At 44.5% G+C, this 16,630-nt stretch overlaps 1 protein-coding gene across 1 annotated transcript in view; it reads left to right on the forward strand.

Moving 5' to 3' along the window:
• SCML4 (Scm polycomb group protein like 4) overlaps nucleotides 1-16,630 on the forward strand; it is a 110,223-nt gene that overhangs the window by 54,562 nt on the left and 39,031 nt on the right. The window contains exons 3-4 of the mRNA XM_036872023.1: nucleotides 10,728-10,857; nucleotides 13,055-13,255. Of these exons, the coding sequence (XP_036727918.1) occupies nucleotides 10,728-10,857; nucleotides 13,055-13,255 (331 nt within the window). The remainder of the gene's footprint in view (nucleotides 1-10,727; nucleotides 10,858-13,054; nucleotides 13,256-16,630) is intronic.

Raw genomic sequence — 16,630 nt, forward strand, 5'->3', positions numbered from 1 at the left:
TCATTTCTTTTTGCATATCATACATTCTACCTGAAATCACTTTCCATTTCCTGTAGTACATCTTTTAGAAGTCCCTTTAATATAGATCCTCTAGTGATGAATTCTCTTAGCTTTTGTTGTCTGGAAGTACTTTTATTTCATCTTCACTTTTGGAAAAAAATATTTTTGCTGGGTGTAGAATTCTAGGTTGTTATTTTCCTTGCAGCACATTGAAGGTATTATTGCATTTATCTTCTGGGGCCCATTGTTGTAAAGAACTCAGCTCTCCATCTGGTTTATGTGAGTGTTCCCTGGCAGGTTTTGTATTTTTAAGCTAACTTTAAGATTTTTTTCTTTGTCTTCGGTGTTCTACAATTTCATTCTGTTGTGTCTACCTGTGGATTTCTTTTTTATTCATCTTATTTAGAGTTTGTTGGGCTTCCTGAATCTGTGGATTAGAACTTTCATCAGATCTGGAAAATTCTTAGCCATTATCTTTTCAAATATAACCTCTGTTCCATTCTTTCTGAAACTCTAATGTTAAAACTTCTCATATTCGCATTGTCTTTTAACCTTCCCTCAATAGTTTTTATCTATTTGTCTCTATGCTACTTTTTGGTGAATTTCTTCTGACATATCTTCTGGCACACTAATTCTTTCTTTAGCTATATTTAATATGCTGTTAAATCTGTTTATTTGGTTTTTAATTTTAGTTATTGTATAGAAGTTAAATTTGGTTCTTTTACAGTTTTGCTATGCTATTTTTTATAGTTTTCTGTTCTCCAGAGATATTTTCAAACTTGTTCTTTATATCTTTATACATAGTATCACACTTGCTTTTAGAATCTAAGTCTGACAATTGAAATATCTTAAGTATTTTATTTTATTTATTTATTTAATTTTATTTATTTATTTTTGGCTGCATTGGGTCTTTGTTGCTGTGCGTGGGCTTTCTCTAGTTGTGGCGAGCAGAGGCTACTCTTCGTTGTGGTGCGCGGGCTTCTCATAAGAAGAAAAAAGCAGTGGCTTCTCTTATTGCGGAACACAGGCTCTAGTCACACGCGGGCTTCAGTAGTTGTGGCGCACAGGCTTAGTAGCTCCACGGCATGTAGGATCTTCCCAGACCAGGGCTTGAACCCGTGTCCCCTGTACTGGCAGGCGGATTCTTAACCACTGTGCCACCAGAGAAGCCCCGTTTCTGGGGTTTTACTGCTGTGTGTTTTTATTGCCCATTCTTGCTTTGGTTCCTTGCTTCCTTGTGTGTTTGGGCTGTGTTATTCACTGACTTTGAAAAATTATTTTGGGGACTTCTTTGAGACCTTTCTCCAGAGATGATTTGTGTTTGTTTTTCCAGGTAACCTGGGAGCACTGCCAGATTGGGTAATTTTTAAACTAACTTCACAGCCTGAAGTTTTCTTGGTTGCCCAAGTTCTGTGAATTTGAGCTGCAAATCTGTGTGAGCTCTGGCTTGTGGCAATATCTTCCCAGGGATTCTGCACACCCCCTCCCCCAGTGTCAAGGCAACTTTCCTTAGAGTCAGATATGGGTGGGGTAGGGCAGGACAAGTTTACAGCTAGCTTACCCTTACCCTGAGGTTGTAGCCCTTTGGGTGAGCCCTGATCCATGGCAATTCCAAGGCCTAGATTTCACCTATATTTGGGCCCAGTTATCCTTTATATATTGTTAGCTCCTCCATACTTTTACTAATCTTACATTTTATCCATTGTTGGTAGTTGTTTTCAGTTGATCCAAATAACATAGTTTTCAATATTCCCAGAAACAAAACTCCAAAGATATTTAGGATGCCACATTTCTTCTAATCAACATTCAAAATATGGCACTGACACTGGTTTTATCTCAAGCTCTTTAACGTTTTCAGAAATAGTCTAATGCAAGGTACATACACAACATTACGAGTTGGAATAGAACTTAGAAACCAACAAGCTGGGATTTCGCAGGTGGTCCAGTGGTTAAGACTCCGTGCTTCCACTGCAGGGGGCACGGGTTCGATCCCTGGCCTGGGAACTAAGATCCCGTATGCTGAGTGGCAAGGCCAAAAAAAAAAAGCCAACAACCCTACCCGCATTAATGGCTTTGGAAGATGAACCCCAGAGGCATTGAATGGGTTTCTCAGAGTCCCATGTGAGTCAGGGGCAGAACCAGTATCAGAACCCCAGCCCTCTCTGAGTCCTGTGTTCTCACCACTCCCCTGCAGCTCATTGGGCAATGAGAAATCATGTCAGTTCTCAGTGTTCATTTCCCAGATGAGGAAATGTGGATGCTCTAGTTCTTTTTCACGTCCTCTCCCAGAAGTTCCACATAGAATGTTTCCTGTCGTATTCTGAAGTTTTACTGCTGGAGTATTAGAGGAGGAATGTTTTGAACCTTAGACACAAGCCAATATTATGGCTTCCCCAAAGTTAACTAAATGCAACAAGTGAAATGCTAATGTTTTAAACTAATGTAATAAAAATATACTATCAAAACAAAGTTTATGTGAATAAATCTAGAAGTTATCTTTGATTTTGCACTTTCTGTCTCTAATCACCTTAATTTCACCTCCAAAGCACACCTGAATCCAACCAATTCTTTCTGTCTTCACTACTTTCACCCTAGTTCAGCCACCTATGCCTCTTGCCTGGACCATATGATAACCTCCTCACTAGTATTCTTTTCTCTATTTTGCCTCTCCCCATCCATTCTCTGTATAGCAGTCATACTTAATTTTATAAAATAAAAACTGGGTTGTGTCTTTCTCTGCTTAAAATTCTCTGATTGTTTCCATAACTCTTAGAATAAAATCCAAACTTTTTAATCTGACTGTATTTATTTACTAGGAGTGCTATAACAAAGTACCACAAACTGGGTGTCTTAAAACAACAGTTCTGGAGGCTAGAAGTCCAAAATCAAGGTGTTGGAAGGGCCATGCTCTCTCTGAAGGCTCTAGGGTAGGATCCTTCCTTGACTCTTCCTAGCTTCTAGTGGTTGCCTGAAATCCTTGGTGTTCCTTGGTTGTAGACATATCACTCCAATTTCTGCCTCCATTGTCACATGGGATTCTCCCTGTGTGTTTGTGTCTGTGTCCAAATTTCCCTCTTCTTATAAGGACACCAGTCATTGGCGTTAGGGCCCACTCTAATCCAGTATGGCCTCATCTTAACTTGATTACATCTGCAAATACCCTATTTCCAAGTCAAGTCCCATTCACAGGTACTGGGAGTTAGGACTTGAACATGTCTTTTTTGAGAGGGACACAATTCAATCTACAACACTGACTTAGAAAGCCCTCATGATTGGGCCCTGACCTCCTAGCTAACCTCATCTTGCATCCTTCTGCCTCTTGCTCATAATTCCAGCCACTCTGGCTTCCTGGTTCTTTGAAGAAGCCAAGCTTTAGGAGGTTTACACTGACCACTCTGTCTCCTTCGAAAGTTCTTTCCTTAGCCTCTCTCTTTTTTTTTTTTTAAATAAATTTATTTATTTTATTTATTTAATTTTTGGCCACATTGGGTCTTTGTTGCTGCGTGTAGGCTTTCTCTAGTTGTGGTGAGCGGGGGCTACTCCTCGTTGCGGTGCGCGGGCTTCTCATTGCGGTGGCTTCTCTTGTTGCAGAGCATGGGCTGTAGGTGCGCGGGCTTCAGTAGTAGTTGTGGCATGCAGGATCAGTAGTTGCGGCTCATGGGCTCTAGAGCGCAGGCTCAGTAGTTGTGGCACACGGGCTTAGTTGCTCCGCAGCATGTGGGATCTTCCCGCACCAGGGCTCGAACCCACATCCCCTGCATTGGCAGGCGGATTCTTAACCACTGAGCCACCAGGGAAGCCCTCAGCCTCCCTCTTGTCATTCAGGTCTTGATGTAGGTGTCACCTCCTTATCAGCCTACCCTAGTCACCTGGTCCCTTTTTATCACATCCCCATATTTTACTTCTCAGAGTAGTACTTATCACAATTTGACATTTTTGTTGTGTTTCTTATTTGTTTCCTCCACTATGATATTACCTCATCAAGAACAATGACCTTATCTCCTCCATTTACAGATGTATCCTCAGCACCTACAACAGTTTCCTGCACACAGTAGGTGCTCAATAAATATTTTTTGAGTAAATGACTGCCTCATGGAATGAATTTTTTCCCCTTTTTAGACTTAGCTTAAATGATACAACTTGGAAAGGGCAGCTTGTGCCTAAGCAATACTTAATGTACTGGGAACATTTCTTAAAGGGGATCATGTGCAATGTGTAAGGTAGGAGGGTGGGTCTTCAAAGATTTGGGAAGATGTGATCCCAAGTGGGTAAGTGTAGAAAATGTAGATGGGTCCTAGAAGAAAGATGGGCAATTTCCCTTTCCTGCCATGGCTACATGAACAAGAAACTTGGAACTCATTTGTATTTCTGGAATTTCTAATAATAAAATTATAATACTAGCAGCAATAATGATCAGAAACACTTATTGAGTTCTCATTTTGCACTAGCCCTATGCTAAATGTTTACACTTCATTCTTGTCACATCCTTGTGAGAAGGTGCTGTTATCCTTACCTTACAGATGAGGAAAGGTAGGCTCTGAAAGGTGAAGTAGCGAGACTTAGGACAGGGTTAGTGAGTGACTGAGCTGGGCTTTGAACCCAGACCCAAAAGCTAGTGCTCCATTGTATGTGCCCACTGCTATCCTGAACTTATTTTAGTTTTGCTTTGCTGCTTCATCCTCTGCTGATGTGCAGGCAGGCTCTACACATCTCTATACTCCCCCAACCACATTCTGTATCCTTCATTTACCAACCTCTTGTTGTCAATCTAAGAAATACTCTTTAGTCAGTACTTCTGTTTCTCCACACTTGCGTATTTCTAGAAAAATACTTGAATTTTACATCAGCTGATCCCTTCTTCTTTAGTGTGCCCTGGCCACACATCTCAGTTTGCAGACAAATCCCCCCCCCCAACAACTCTTTGCAGTGATTTTCTAGCAAATGTCTTTAGAGAAGGTCTTCCCCTGAAGACAGCAGGAGCAAGAAACTCTCCAGGCCCATATTTTGGATCTGTGAATGGAAAAGAAAGATGAGCTGATCCCAGCTTCCCCAGCCCCTTTGGTGAGACTCCAGCTGGCAGGGGCCGCCTCTACCCCTCTGCTTCATCCCACCATGATGCTTTAAGAAGGCAAAGCACAGCCATTGGCAACCATGCCCTGGATGAGGAGTCGCCATACCCATTTGAGTGAGGTTTTGAATTTCAGGTAAAGGTGCCAACTTTGCCAGCATCCGCACAGGGCTGTTGGCTTTGAAGGCCAAGGATCAGCTCCTGCATGTCAGAGCAAGGCATCCTGGGCAGCAAATTTTCTTCCAGTCTTATGCAGCCAAGAAAGAGGCCTCTCCTCCCTCCTTCCTCTTTATTTTACGTAGTTTATTCTGCCAGATTCTGTTTTGAATATTTTTAAAATAAACTATATATTAGAACAGTTTTAGGTTTAGAGAAGGGTTGCAAATATACAGAGGATTCTCATATACCCGACACCTAGTTCCTCCTATTGTTAACGTCTTACATTATTATGGTACATTTGTCACAGCTAGTGAACCAATAATAATACATTATTGTTAAATAAGGTCCATATTTTATTGAAATTCATTAGTTTTTCCCTATTTTGTTCGAGAATCCATCCAGGATACCTCATCACATTTAGTCATCATGTCTCCTTAGGCTCCTCTGGGCTGTGAAAATTTCTTAGACTTTTCTTGTTTTTGATGACATTGGCAGTTTTGAGGAGTATTGGTCAAGTATTCTATAAAATGTTCTGCAACTTGGGTTTTTTGAAGTTTATCCCATGATTAGAAGGGATTCATGGACTTTTGGAAAGAAGATCTCAGAGGTAAGGTGCCATTCCCATCACGTCATATCAAGGGTGCGAACTATCGACATGATTTATCACTGTGGATGGTGATCTGGATCCCCTGGCTGAGGTGGTGTTTGACCAGTTTATCCACTGTAAAGTTACTTTCCCCCCATTCCCATACTGTCCTCTTTGGAAGGAAGTCACTATGTGTGGCCCACACTTAAGGAGGAGGAGTTATACTCCACAATAAAATATTTGGAATTTTTATACATGGGAGATCTGTCTATTCTCCTCATGTATTTACTTAGTCAGTCACTCATTTATGTGAGTATGGAGTCATGGATATTCACTGTATACTTTAAATTATAATCCACTACTACCTTCTTTATCTGTTGTTCATGTTGCTCCAGGTTTGGCCATTGAAAGCTCTTTCAGTTGACTCCCGTGTCCCTATGACCTACCCCTCTCCCTTTTCTAGGTTAGCTTACTTTTGATTCATTCTTTATATTAAGCAATGAGATAGAAATTTCAGAATGCTGAGTCAAAGGATATTCCTACTGATGATTTATCCTCTTACCAAAAGGATATTTTTTAAAAGTCATATACCACCCACAGCTGCATGAGATTCCTTCTTTGTTCAAAAGTCCCAGAAGTTGTTTTACAGGCTGAATGAATATGTAAGGTTTTTCCTGAAACCAGCTGACTTATTCTAATCCCTTTAATTGCTTCACCTGGGCAGAAATTATGGGCAGAGGTAACAGCCAACTATATTATTTCATTGGAGTTGGGTTCAATGGACAGATCCCCCTCTAATAAATATTAAAATAGTGAGCAAGTATTAAAGTTAGGGTCATTATGAAGTTTACATGAACAGTAAACAGTGTCTGCTATCTAAGTCTTAGCTGCCGTCATCCTCCTCCTCCTCATCATCATCATTGTCATTTTTCTCGGGAAGGATCACATGCATCTTTGTGTAATTTACTTAAAGAACACAGGGGGGAAAATGACGACTTACTAATCCTGTTTATTTCCCCCCACCAACATCGTTATCTGTATGTTGGGCATTGAAGGGCTTTAAGCCTGTAAAGGAGGATTTAGCCAAGGTTCTTCCAGAGCCTGCTGCCCACAGTCCTTGGAGACTGTCACCACCAGCCTCTCCATCACAAGCTGTACCTTCCTAGAGATACCATTCCTAGAGAGACCACCAGGGGAACCCTTGGTGCATGACCTGGGAGAACAGGCAGGGTGGCCGCAGCCCTCTTCACACTTGGCAGATGAGGAAACCCTGCCATAGTCATGGTGACTGAGTCACAGGAGTTTTCCCACCTACTCTGTCCCACCACTGAAGTTTCTTTTAAATTATTTTTATAATACTTAGTATGGTATTGCTACATGATGAGCCTTTTAATTTTTTCAAATGCTAAGCTCAAATTAAGATGAACTATCTATTGTTAATTGCTGCTTCTGATTAACACAGGATCTCTAGCAAGAGCCCCAGACTCTGCACACATACAGCCTTGTGTAGCCAACATGCTCACTTTTGGCCTGTCTCCTTTTAAGTTCATTTCAGTTAATTTAAATTCATTTCCGCACATCCCACTGTGCCCTCAACGCTGCTCAGCAGCCACATTCCATTCCCCCCACGGCCTCCCACCCTCCTAGTTCATTAACCCACCCTCCTCCACCCTCGCACACAGCTTCCAGCATCACTGAGCAATTAGAAGCCATTGCAAAAGGCCTTCTGTAAGCTCCCACCTCCACATCCACTCAAATCCAGAGCCTCATATTCCTCCTTCCTTCCTACTGCAGTAGATGAAAAGTCCTTGTTTCTTTCTAAGGCCATAGCCCAGTTCATTAAATCTCATCCTCTCTCACCTGTTCAGAGTCTCAATGCAAGCAGTTCTCCACACACTCCCCTTTATCATCAAATTTTCCCTCTCTACTGGGCTATTTCCACCAGCATTAGAACATATTTCCCCCTTCTCAAAAACAACAACAAAAAATCTTTTAAAAATTAAAAAAAATAGGGCTTCCCTGGTGTTGCAGTGGTTAAGAATCTGCCTGCCAATGCAGGGGACATGGGTTTGAGCCCTGGTGTGGGAAGATCCCACATGCTGCGGAACAACTGAGCCCGTGCACCACAACTACTGAGCCTATGCTCTAGAGCCCGCGAGCCACAACTACTGAAGCCCGCGTGCCTAGAGCCCGTGCTCCGCAACAAGAGAAGCCACCGCAATGAGAAGCCCACGCACTGCAATGAAGAGTAGCCCCCGCTTGCCGTGACTAAAGAAAGCCCGCGTGCAGCAACGAAGACCCAATGCAGCCAAAAATAAAAATAAAATAAATAAATTAAAAAAAAATTTTTTTAAGTAATTGTGATAAAAACCACATGCATAAAATTTATCATCATAACCATTTCTAAGTGTACAGTACAGTAGTTTAAGTATATTCACATCGCTGTGCATCCAACTTCCAGAACATCTTCACCTTGCAAAACTGAAAACTCTATACTCATTAAGCAACGACTCTCCCTTTCCCCCTCCCCCCATCCCTTAGCAGCCACCATTCTTCTTTCTGTTTAAGTGCATTTGACTACTCTAGGTCCCTCATATAAGTGGACTCATACAGTAGTTGTCTTTTTGTACCTGGCTTATTTCACTTAGCATAATGTCCTCAAGTTTCATCCATGTCATAGCATGTGTCAGAATTTTCTTCCTTTTTAAGGTTGAATAATATTTCCTTGTATGTATATAGCACATTTTGTTTATCCATTCATCTGCTGATGGACATTTGTAGTTGCTTCCACAATGACCATTATGAATAATACTGCTATGAACATGAGTGTACAAATATCTCTTGGAGACACTGCTTTTAATTCTTTTAGAAGTGGAATTTCTGAGTAATTCTATTTTTAATTTTTTGAGGAATGCACCATTTTACATTCCCACCAATAGTGCACAAGGGTTGCAGTTTCTCCACATCCTCATCAACATGTGTTATTTTTAATTTTATTTTTTTTTTATGGTAGCCATCCTAATGGGTGTGAGGTGGTATCTCATTATGGAGCAAAAATCTTTCAGTCCTACTTTTCCTGCTGCTATGGCTAATTGGCCACTCCTTTTTAAGACAAGACTCCTTGTAAGAGTTGGCTTTACTTCCTGATCCAGTGCCTCTCTTCCCACTATTTCTTTAGCTTATTCCAATCAGGTTCTCATCCCATCTACTGCACCACAGCCTCTCTTGTCAAAAAGTTGCTACGTGGCCACTTCTGGTCCTCCTTGTCTGACCGAGCATTTGACATGGTTGGTCACTCTCTTCTCCATGAGACACTTTCTCCATCTTTCCCCACAGTGCCACGCTCTCCTGCTTTTCTTTCTACCCCACTGGATATAGTTCCTGGTTTCTTTTGCTGGTCACCCCTCTCTCTCCGACTTCTTCATGTTGGAGTCTTTCAGCGCTCAATGAATGAATCCTCCTCCTCTCCACCTACCCTCAATTCTCTGATGATCTCTTTCATTATCATGGCCTTAAATATCAACTCACTACTTACGATTCCAAAATTAGATCTCTGTTTAGACTTTCCCCCAGAACTCCATAGTCCAGTATACGTACCTGCCTACTTACCATCTCTTCTTGGATCTAAGCATCTTAAACCTGACATATCCAAAATCAACCCCTGACCTTCCCTCGTTGTCTCCACTCTCCCCTCCTCCTTCCCCCACCTGAAAACTCCCTGGCCCAAACCCTCGGAGTCATCCTTGACTTCTTTCTTTTTCTCTCACACATTACATCCAGTGTGTCAGAACGTCCTTCTGGTTCCACCTTCAAAATCTGTCCAGAGTCTGTCCCCTTCTCTTCACCTCCACTGCTCTCACCCTGATCCAACCTACTATCGTCGCTCATCTACTGTAGATTAGTGGTCCTCTCACTTTTGCTCCTTTCATCTCTTCTCAATACAACAGTCAGAAAGATTGTTAAAAATGTCAGTTTAGATTCGGTAGTATCTCTGCTCAGAAGAGCTCAGAGCAAAAGTCAAAGAACTTACAGTGTCTTGCAAAGCCCCGTGGTTTTACCACCTCTCCAATCTCACTCTTGCCTCCTTAATGTTGCACAAACACTCCAGGCATGCTCTGCCTCAGGACCTTTGCAGTTGGTATTCTCATTCACTGGAATGTTTTTCCCTTAAACACTGCTATGACTTAAATGAATGAATGTAGAATGGTTGGATAACTAGCAGTAGGAATACTATTTCTCCGTGACTACTATTATTATTACATCCTAAAAATCCAGGAATCAAGTTAGGATATGGATGGGGATTGCATATACATTAACAACAGAATGTCCACCCTTGCTACTCAAAGTGTGGTCCATGGACCAACAGCATCAGCGTCAGCCTTTGATGGTCTCCACTGCAGGAAACAAACCCTGAGAAGCATGTCACCTTTTGGAAGAATGGCTCCTGCTGTCTCTTCTAGCAGGACCCAGTGATCTTTGTGAACAGAAAACTCAGCAGAGTGAGCAAAGCTTCAGGATTGGTCACTGGGTGGCTGTCAGGAAAGACCTGTCCACAGGAACCTCAGGAGCACAGGGGCTCAGGCTGGGAACTGTCCCCCACCCTGCATTCTGCACTCAGGAGGCTTATAGGCTGCAATTCCTCACACCTCTGTGTGTCCCACACTCGCTGCCTGACACAGTCATTTCCTGGGTGGCTCCACTGTAAGGACGGGGTGAAGAGCTGACCTCTGGGTGTGAGCCAAACTCAAATCTTGATCATGAACTTGAATCTGAAGTTCAGCCCCCAAAGCTGCACAATAGAAAGGTGTGGAAGAATGACAGAGTAGCAGTGGTTAACTGAGCCCAGGAAGGATCCTGGGAAAGTGTAGAGAGCATCTCCAGATTTTCATTGACTCTCTGGGTTCTCTCTTGCAGCTCAAGTCTCGGGTTCTCATGACGCCTTTAGCCCTCTCACCCCCGCGGAGCACGCCGGAGCCGGACCTCAGCTCCATCCCTCAGGATGCAGCCACCATACCCAGCTTGGCAGCGCCACAGGCTCTCACAGGTAGGTGAGGCGAATGAACTCCAAGGCTGGGATGGCCTGCCCACCAGCTAAAGTTACTTTGTGAACTAGAGAGCTGCCACTGAGGTTGCTCAAATGAAGGATTCAGTGTGTCAGTTGGACAGTAGATAGGATGACCAAATTCTCTGAGAACAGGAGTTTAGTGTCTCACAGCATGGATTATTTAAAATTGATTTTCAATGCATCTTGGGTTCAGCTGGTTGCTGTGGGTGGGTGGAGGCTCGAAAGAGTGGTTGGCGGCCCAGACTTTTATCTTCAGAGCCACGTTTACTTTGCACCAACAGCGAGCCTGCTCACCTTGAAGAGTTTCTATCCCTGTGTTTGTACTTCCAGATCTCCTAAGGATCCTAATGCCCCTCAGTCCCACCCAGTGCCTTCCAATCCAGTTCAGGGTGGAGCTCGGCCCAGTCTCTCTCATGGGGCATCCACCAACCAACAGTTCCATCTTAAGAGTAACAGCAGTCGGATGGTGTCTCTCTGTCTCTCTCTCTCTCTCTCTCTCACACACACACACACACACACACACACACACAACACACACACACACACATACACATACACATCCATAGTTTCCCCTCATCACAAACCATCCCCAGCCCCATCCCACTTAAATCCCTCAGTGCCCTCCTGATGCTGTTAGGTAAAGACCAAATTTTGTAGTATGGCCAACAAGGCCCTGCTCTTAGTCTTTAGGGCCCACCATAGGATCGTAACATATTCTCTTTCCTTCTTCTGGAATGATCTTTCCTCTGGGGTCAACCTATTCCTCCCTTGTACCTCAGCTCAGGTACCTCCCTCCAGAAACCCTTCACTGACTTTCCTGCCAAAGTTCCCAAGACGGGCTCTCCTAGCATCTCCCTAATGTTTCTCACAGCCAAGGTCCCACATCACTTCCTGTGATTCTCTGAGTAGGTCTGTCTCCCCTTCTGGGCCCTAAATTATCTGAAGTCAGGGATTGTGTAGATTTTCTCGGTAGGGCCTAGCACACTGCCTGGCATGAAGGTCCCTTAGCAATTAGATTTTCCTTAATCATGTGGGATTAGTCGAAGAAGGAAGCCTGGTAGAGTGAAAAGAGCACAGGCCATGACATCAGAAAGACGTTAGTTAAAATCCCTATTGCACCATTAATTACACTTTCTGAGCAGCCACTAACCACTTTTAACCTCAGTTTCTTCTTTAGTAGAGGAAGTAATAATATTTAATTCTCAGGCTTATCTTGAGAATCAAACAAGATAAAGGATAAACAGTGCCTGGAATATAGTAGGTGCTCAATAAAAACTAATTTTCTTCAACTTTGTTGTTACTGTTTAATCCTTCCAAAGTCCTATTGGTCTCCTCTTAAAGTCCCTCTTTAACACTCCTCCGCACTAGTGGCCCCCAGGGTAAGATGCTCATACCTGGGCTGGGGGCAGGGGGAGACATAAGAGGAGTCATTAACATGTGGAAGAAAATATGACACCTACTATTAATATTTCTTTTTACCTCTTCCTTTAAATTTTTCTATTTTTTGGTTACATCTTTAAAATGTATGTAATACATTAATACGGTTGAGAATGTATATAATCTATAAATAAATAAACATATGTTGGGGCATGTACTAAAAATTTTTTTGCCAATGGGGTATATTACTTTAAAAGTGTGGGGACCGTTGGTTGGGCTCACCTAAATGGACTGCTGAGTGTTCATTATCCTGAGATTGTAAACAGAATTCTCTTTAGAATTTCATCGAATATATAGTCTTTGGAGTAATTAGCAACATGTTGATTTTTTAAATTACTGAAGGTTAACAAAAAAAATGGCAAACATTATATACAGCTTGATAGCTTCCTGGGAGGAGAAGGGAAGATTTTGTGTATGTTCCCAGCACATAAATACATTTATATACATGGTCCACAATTGTCCATAATTGTCTACAATTCAGATTTGAGTACATCGGAGGGGACATGCCTATTTCTTCCCAACCAGGAGGCCTTTCTGAGAGCAAGCCCTGGCAGCTGGAGGTGATTGACTCTATTGCCTCTTTTACTTCTTAAGTTGGGAAGAACTGGTCCCACTTTGGCCTTTGCTTTCCCAAGACCAGGGCCAAGGGGACATGGCTGAGGCATCCCCAGTGTGCACGGGAGCCACCCCTGGCCTGATGTGCTTCGATGCTGAGGGCTTTGTGGGTCTGTTTCCACAGTCTGCCTCTACATCAACAAGCAAGCCAATGCAGGGCCGTACCTGGAGAGGAGGAAGGTACAGCAGCTCCCCGAGCACTTTGGGCCCGAGAGGCCGTCGGCTGTCCTGCAGCAGGCCGTGCAAGCGTGCATCGACTGTGCCCACCAGCAGAAGCTGGTCTTCTCCCTGGTCAAGCAGGGCTACGGTGGTGAGATGGTGTCAGGTAAAGCCCTGGAGCAGGCTGTATGAGGAGGGCCGTGGGTGTGTCTCCAAAGAGGAAAATAGCTGTAATCAGGCTTAGGGGACTGTGGCCAGGGTCTGTCCCCATCTTCTGGGCTCCAGGGTCCTTAAATGAGCCTGTGTGCCGAAGGTGTCTCTTGGGGCTTGAGGAGAAGATACTTCCAGATCTGGATAAGAAGACTGGACATCTGAATCCTCTCCCTTGACTTGCCTCTTTCACCTCTCACTTCCAACCCATCAATAAATCCTATTGTTCTAACTGCAGAATATATCCAGAATCCTTTCAGAATCAACTTCAAAATATATCCAGAATCCTTTCACAATTCTGGTTCTTTCAAAATCTAAGTCAGATCATGCCCCTCCTTTTCTCCAAACCCTCAATGGCTCCCATGTCACTCTGAGAAAAAGCCCACATCCTTACAGGGGCCCCCAGGTCCTATGTGACCTGGTCCTGGGAACTTCCTTGATCTCCTGGGCACTTCTATCGAGTCCCAAACTCTGCTCTGGCCACAGTGGCTTCATTCCTGTGTCCTCCAACCATGCTCCTCCTGCCTCAGGGCCTTTGCACCTGCTTGTCTCTCTTTCTGGAATGCTCTTTCCCCAACTGTCCACATGACTTGCTCCTGGAGTTCCCTCAGATTCCTACTCAAATGCCACCTTATCAAAAAGCCCTTCCCGGACCACATATCTAACACATCAGCCCTTGTCACTATTTATTCTCCCTTCCTCTGCTTTATTCCTTTATTCCTTAACACCATGCAGGGAAGTGGGGAAAGTTCATGGTCTAAACCCCATCTCACAGGACATTTTTTTTTTTTAAACAAGAGCCTTCAGGGTCAATCCCATCTCCCATTGTCACCACCCTCCTCCAGTTTCCACCCTGACCCAACAGCATCCAGAGGGAGTGGAAACCATCACCACAAGTCTGAGGCAGAATTGGGAGCTCTGCCCCCTTCAAATGTTTCCCCACAGAGGCTCTGTCTGTCTTACCCGAGGCTCTCCACATGCACAGTGGTTGTCACCACCTGCCCTTAAACCCTGGAGCTCCAGGCCTTTGCAAGATGCTTTGACTCCAAGGGGACAGCCTGGTGTCTTCTCTGACCCAGCATCAAAGACACAGCCTCCGTATCACCAGGGAAAAGGGATACAATACCCCAGCCACGGGGCAGCGCAGGTGACCTTGCTGGCTGGCTAAGAAAAGGTTGGGGAGAGGGGCCTTTAATGTGGCTGCATCCTGAAAAACCAAAGCATAAGTGTTTTATTTAACTCCAGATTGATCCTGAGGGCTTGCAGATGGGGAGATTTTCCAACACAGCTTCACCAGCTCTGATTGATTCAGCCCTCCTTCTGGAGCTCCCTCTGAGCAGGAAGCTGGGTCTGACTTGCTGGTAATTGATTAAAACAGAACTTGGCAAGGTCTGGGTGCATGTGTCTGACCCAGGGTGACTTTTAAGAGACTTCAGCAGATGTGGGCAGAGACAGGACAAAGAAGTACTGCACCAAGAGAGGCCAGGAGCAGAGTCCTGCTGTCAGGCCTCTGAGAGCTCCTTGGCTGTTCTTCTCCTGGTTTCTGTCTGAGAGCCAGGTTCTTGATCCTGGGCTGCCCTCTGAGGTTGAAGGCCTTGTCCTTTTCCTTGCTAAACAGCAGGGCTCAAGACGCAGACCGAGTGCTAAGAGAAAGCTCCTCCTGTACCATGTGTCCCCACTCTTGAGCAAATCCTGTCTGAGTTCTTTGTGGCCCCTGCCCTCCAAGCTGGGAGAGCTGACCCCGTTCTCCCTGCTCTCCTGCTCAGCTTTTCTGTGGCCTCAGGGGCCTCGGTGCTGGGGAGGAGGCTCTGCAGTGCCTGGCACCAATGCATGAGCGGGCAGAGCCCTGCCAAGTTTCCCTTGGCTGAGGGATTCCCAGGAGGGCCTGATCTGAGGACTTGGTCATGGAGAATGCAGTAGGGCTGAGGGGCCTCCTCATGCCACCGCCTTGAGGTTGTGAGGTGGCAAGGTGGGCTTTCACGTTTCTGATGGTGATGTGGCAGCCCAGCAAGGTGGCGATAGCCCCAAGGTGGTTTAGGGAGGGACTCAAGGAGGAATAGTCAGACTCTCCCACTCCCCACCTAGAACCTGATCCATAGGGCACTGCTTTCTAAACATCCCCATGGCACAACATGTAGAAAATGGTGACACTGGTGCTGGCACCATGGGCTAAGGGAATTTAACCTGCTGTGGCTGGGCCTTGGGCCACCCCAAAGGCTGAGGGGGAATAGTATCTCAGTACCCATGACCCATTCCTAGCACACCTGTTGGGACGCTCTGCCTTAGTCACACTCTCCCAGAGGGGTAGATTTTGTGATCTCACAAATTCCATGTCTGCTTCCAGGAGGTGGAATTTTCCTACTATGTGACCATCCAGGCACCTCTGGGAATGTATACACACTGATTTATGGCACAGGCCTGATGACCCAGACCTTCCTGCTGTGGGTTCAGTTTCCAGCACACCTACTCTTTCAAGGTATCGGAGGCAAGCAGCAGTGCCCACCTAAGAGGGAATTTCCAGAGTGTTCGAGTGGCCAGGGTGACCCCCTTACTGAGCATCTAAGCAGCTCTTTGCTGGCTCTCCTAATCTGAGTCACCTGGAGTATTAAAGTGACAGGCAAGTGCCACTTACAGGCCTCATGAGCTGGAAAAAACCACTCTAGGCCTTCTCCTCAGTTTCCTCATCCATATTATGGAGTCATAACTTTTTCTCCACTGTCCTCACAGGACAGTCAGAAGGCCTAAATGAGGTGATAGGTGTGAAAGCTCTAGTCAAACTATAAAAAGTTACACAAAAGAAATAGATTGTTTTGATTTCTAATTTAAATGGGTGTGGAGTTTTTTTGTTGTTTGGTTTTTAGTTCTGAAATCAAAACTAGCTCTGAAATCAAATCTAGCGCCCTTACAGTGTGCTAGCCTTTGAGAGATATAGTATAAGGATCCAGGCTGCCCTCCAGGTGCTGGTGCTGAGGGCAGAGCCCGGGTGGGAGCAGAATGTCCTGCTGGGGATCTTCTCACGTGTTCTGCACCCTGGGGCTGCTGTGCGAGCTTCATGCAGCAGCAGAGGGCCGTGAGGAGGGTTACAGAAAGAAACATGCTCTGGGCTGGAAGAACCAGGTGTTTCTTCTAAATTCTGGTCACCCTAGAGAAACTGAGTTTGATCTAGCATCACTGTGGAGACATTATTGTTCTTTTATAAAGACTCCTCCCCAGAAGGCTGAATGAACCCTGAACACTGTGGTGCTGTGTTAAGAGTTGGAGACCTCAGTATGAACTCAAGTTTATTTGAATATACCTATATGTCTAGATCTAGACGTATCTCTCTAGACCT

Source organism: Balaenoptera musculus, chromosome 12 (assembly GCF_009873245.2).
Source record: "Balaenoptera musculus isolate JJ_BM4_2016_0621 chromosome 12, mBalMus1.pri.v3, whole genome shotgun sequence".
Classification (NCBI taxonomy): Eukaryota; Metazoa; Chordata; class Mammalia; order Artiodactyla; family Balaenopteridae; genus Balaenoptera; species Balaenoptera musculus.